General features: G+C 46.0%; 1 protein-coding gene across 1 annotated transcript; it reads right to left on the minus strand.

Annotated features, from left to right (window-relative positions):
• Positions 1–255: 255 nt before the first annotated feature.
• On the minus strand, positions 256–1,352 carry LOC100998761 (small ubiquitin-related modifier 5). Its single transcript, XM_031656853.1, has one exon. It carries the CDS (start codon positions 1,290–1,292, stop codon positions 903–905), a length of 390 nt encoding a protein of 129 aa, XP_031512713.1. The 5' UTR covers positions 1,293–1,352; the 3' UTR covers positions 256–902.
• Between the last annotated feature and the right edge of the window lie 1,871 nt (positions 1,353–3,223).

Raw genomic sequence — 3,223 nt, forward strand, 5'->3', positions numbered from 1 at the left:
AGTTACCCTTAACTACTGTAGTGGGGAAGTGATAGAAGGGGGTGCAGAGGAACTTTCGATGGGTGTCCCTTTGGGAAAACCCATCAAGCTGGATACTCCTGATTTTTCCACTACTCTGGATCTAGATTATACTTTTTTCTTTTACGATTTTTACAATATTATTTATTTTAATGAAGCTGGTGTAGTCAATGTCCATTTAAAACCCGGTATCTCAGGCCAAAAAGTACGAATAAAAAAGAGCAGCATTCTGCTGTATTCATTTCTGCATGTATACCTTTATTGCTAATGAAATTAGAACTTTTCTGGGATCTTCTGACAAGATTAAGAAAAAAAAAAATCTTCAAATGCCTTTTCTTCAGGGAAGCCATCTTTGGAGTTAGTCATTAAGCTCAACCTTATCTGTCATCTTGACTTAACCTGATGCTCCTTTTCTTTTGGTCCAGACCCTCAAATTTTAAAAATAGCTTCAAGTGTTAAGGAGAAGTCATTTTTCCACAGCTCAGTTCTTTAAAAAACTTCCATCTCCCACCAAAAGTCATAGTCCAGGAGTGAAACAATCACATGGTTGAACATCAGGGCCAACTGGAAAGTCATTATGAACACTTGCATTGGTCGATCTTGTCATCTGAAAATGTACAGTCCTGAAAAAGGTGGCCTCTCTGTGCACACGTAATTTTTATAAAAGGAGAGGGCAATATGAAGAGGACTGAGCCTTGATCACCAGAAATCAGCATAATGAAAACAAACAATAATGAATAATGAGAACTAGAATTCAAATTACCAGATGTTTTAAAGAGATAGAGTGCCTGTTTTCAATTCCGTTTTAAACTCCACGTTACATACGAACTATTTTAAAAATAAAAAAGGACTGACTGAGGGAAAAGGAAAAAAAAAAAGAATGTCTAAACTGTTGAATGACCCCCGATTTGTTCCTGATAAACTTCAATCACATCTTCTTCCTCCATTCCCAGTTCTTCTGGAGTATGATTATCAGCAATTCTCTGACCTTCAAAGAGAAACCTGAGGGAATTCACTGGAACGCCCTGTCTCTGACAGTACGATTCCTTGAGTTTCTTGAGAGGTGTTGTCATTTTCACTTTGAAGTGAATCTCACTGTTATCCTGTCCAATAACCCTGAGTTTAATATCTTCATCTTTTATCTTATCCCCCAAATCCTCAGTTGAAGGTTTTGCCTCCTGGTCAGACATGGTGATGGGGCATTCACCTGCAGGTCTCCGAACAGCAGCGGTCTCGAGGTAGGCAGAACCCCGTTCTAGCGTATACAATGCCATCTCCCTTCGTCACAGCACGACACCGCGGCCGTAGTCACTTCCGCTATGCTCACGTCACTACTGTTATGCCTCGCATCACTTCCGGTGCAGCTTGCGTCACTTCCGCTAGGCCAGAGAGGAGGCCCGGAGAAGAGCTAACTTTTTTATTTAAAGTACCGATATGTAGTCCCTGTTCCTGCTTCCTCATCAATTTCAAACTTAACAGGACCCAAAGAGAACTTGGGTTCTCTGTTCTCAGGGGCCGCCAGCTATCTTTTCCCAGCCTAACTCCAACAACTTCAGCATGTCCCTGTTTCTTCTTTCTCTAATCTCCTCACCCAGTCTGGATAGCCTGTTGTCTCTCCCTCTAGAGCAGGTCTGAAATCAACCGGCTTTACCCCATCTTCATTGAGGTGGCCAAGTCCATGTGGTATTTTGGCTGGACAACTGTCGGGGACTCCCAGTTGGTTTACCCACTGCTTCAGTTGTCTCCCTCTCCAGTGAATCCATTCTCCATTTCCATTTTATTTTATTATTTTATTTTATTATATTTCATTAATATTTTTTGAGACGGAGTCTCGCTCTGTCACCCAGGCTGGAGTGCAGTGGCACGATCTCGATTCACCACAAGCTCCGTCTCCTGGGTTCAAGCAATTCTCTTGCCTCAGCCTCCTGAGTAGCTGGGATTACAGGCGTGTGCCATGATGCCCGGCTTTTTGTATTTTTTTAGTAGAGACAGAGTTTCACCGTGTTGGCCAGGCTGGTCTCAAACTCCTGACCTCAAGTGATCTACTCGCCTCAGCCTCCCAAAGTGCTGGGATTACAGGCATGAGCCACCGCGCCTGGCCCCCATTTCCATTTTATAAGAATGGAAATCAGATGACGACATTCTCCTTCTGTAAAGCCTCCTCATGGCTTCCCTTCACATTGAAAGACCCACCCAGGATGGGGAGAAGCCTTCTGGTGTCACACAAGAAAAGCCATGGCCACCTCCCCTCATCCCTTCCCTCTTCCCTCTTGGTCATTCTGTTCTGATCTCCTTCTGTCCCTCCAACATGCGTAGCTCATTCCTTCCTCGGCGACTTTGCCTTGCTCTCCTCTGTCCTGGGTCTAGGCCCTAATGTCTCCTCGCCACAAAGGCTGCCCCTGGTCACCTGTGTGGTTGCCATTTACTGTCACATCACCTTCAGAACCCCTGTCACTGCTGGACATGTGATCTTACCTCTTTGTTTTGTTGTTTATTGGATGTTTTCCTCATTAGGATATAAGTGCCCAGAGGAGCAAGAACTGTGTCTACCTTACACTACCCTACACTACTTTGGATGTATAAAAACAATTTGAAATGTCGCATGCCTAAAACCCGATTCCTGAACTTCCCATTCCCACCATCACCGCCTTCCTCCTGTCCTGATCTCTCCTGGTCTTCCCCTCTCAGCGCGCTGCCACTCTATTCCTTCAGTGGCTCAGACCCCAGATATTGGAGGCGTCCGGGGCGCCCCTTTCCCCCTCACATTCCACACTCATCCTGTTCGCACCTTCAGTTGCCTTTACCTTCAGAGAGCCTGAGACCACCACTGTGTCCTGCTTCCGCCCTGGTCCGGGCAGCCACAGGGGTCCCTGGAGCTTCCTGCAGTCACTGCACTTACTGTCTCTACATGCCCCTGTGCCCTCCTTCCATCTAGTCTCCGGAGTAAGGTTATTTGAAAATCATTTCCAATGTCACATCTGTTTCCAGAGCTATCCAAAGACGGCTAGCTCAGAGTGAAATCTAAAGCCGTTTAGTCACGTCGGCCCAAATGCCCCTCTCTGACCAGCTCGCCCACCCACCATTCTTTTCCTTGCTTACTCCACTCTAGGCACACTATCTAAGGGCACGCCCCCGAGGCCCTGTGAGTGTGCTGCTCTCTTTCTGGAAGGACTTCCCCCATATGCTACATTGAGTGCTCCCTTCC

This window comes from Papio anubis, chromosome 16 (assembly GCF_008728515.1).
Source record: "Papio anubis isolate 15944 chromosome 16, Panubis1.0, whole genome shotgun sequence".
Lineage (NCBI taxonomy): Eukaryota > Metazoa > Chordata > Mammalia > Primates > Cercopithecidae > Papio > Papio anubis.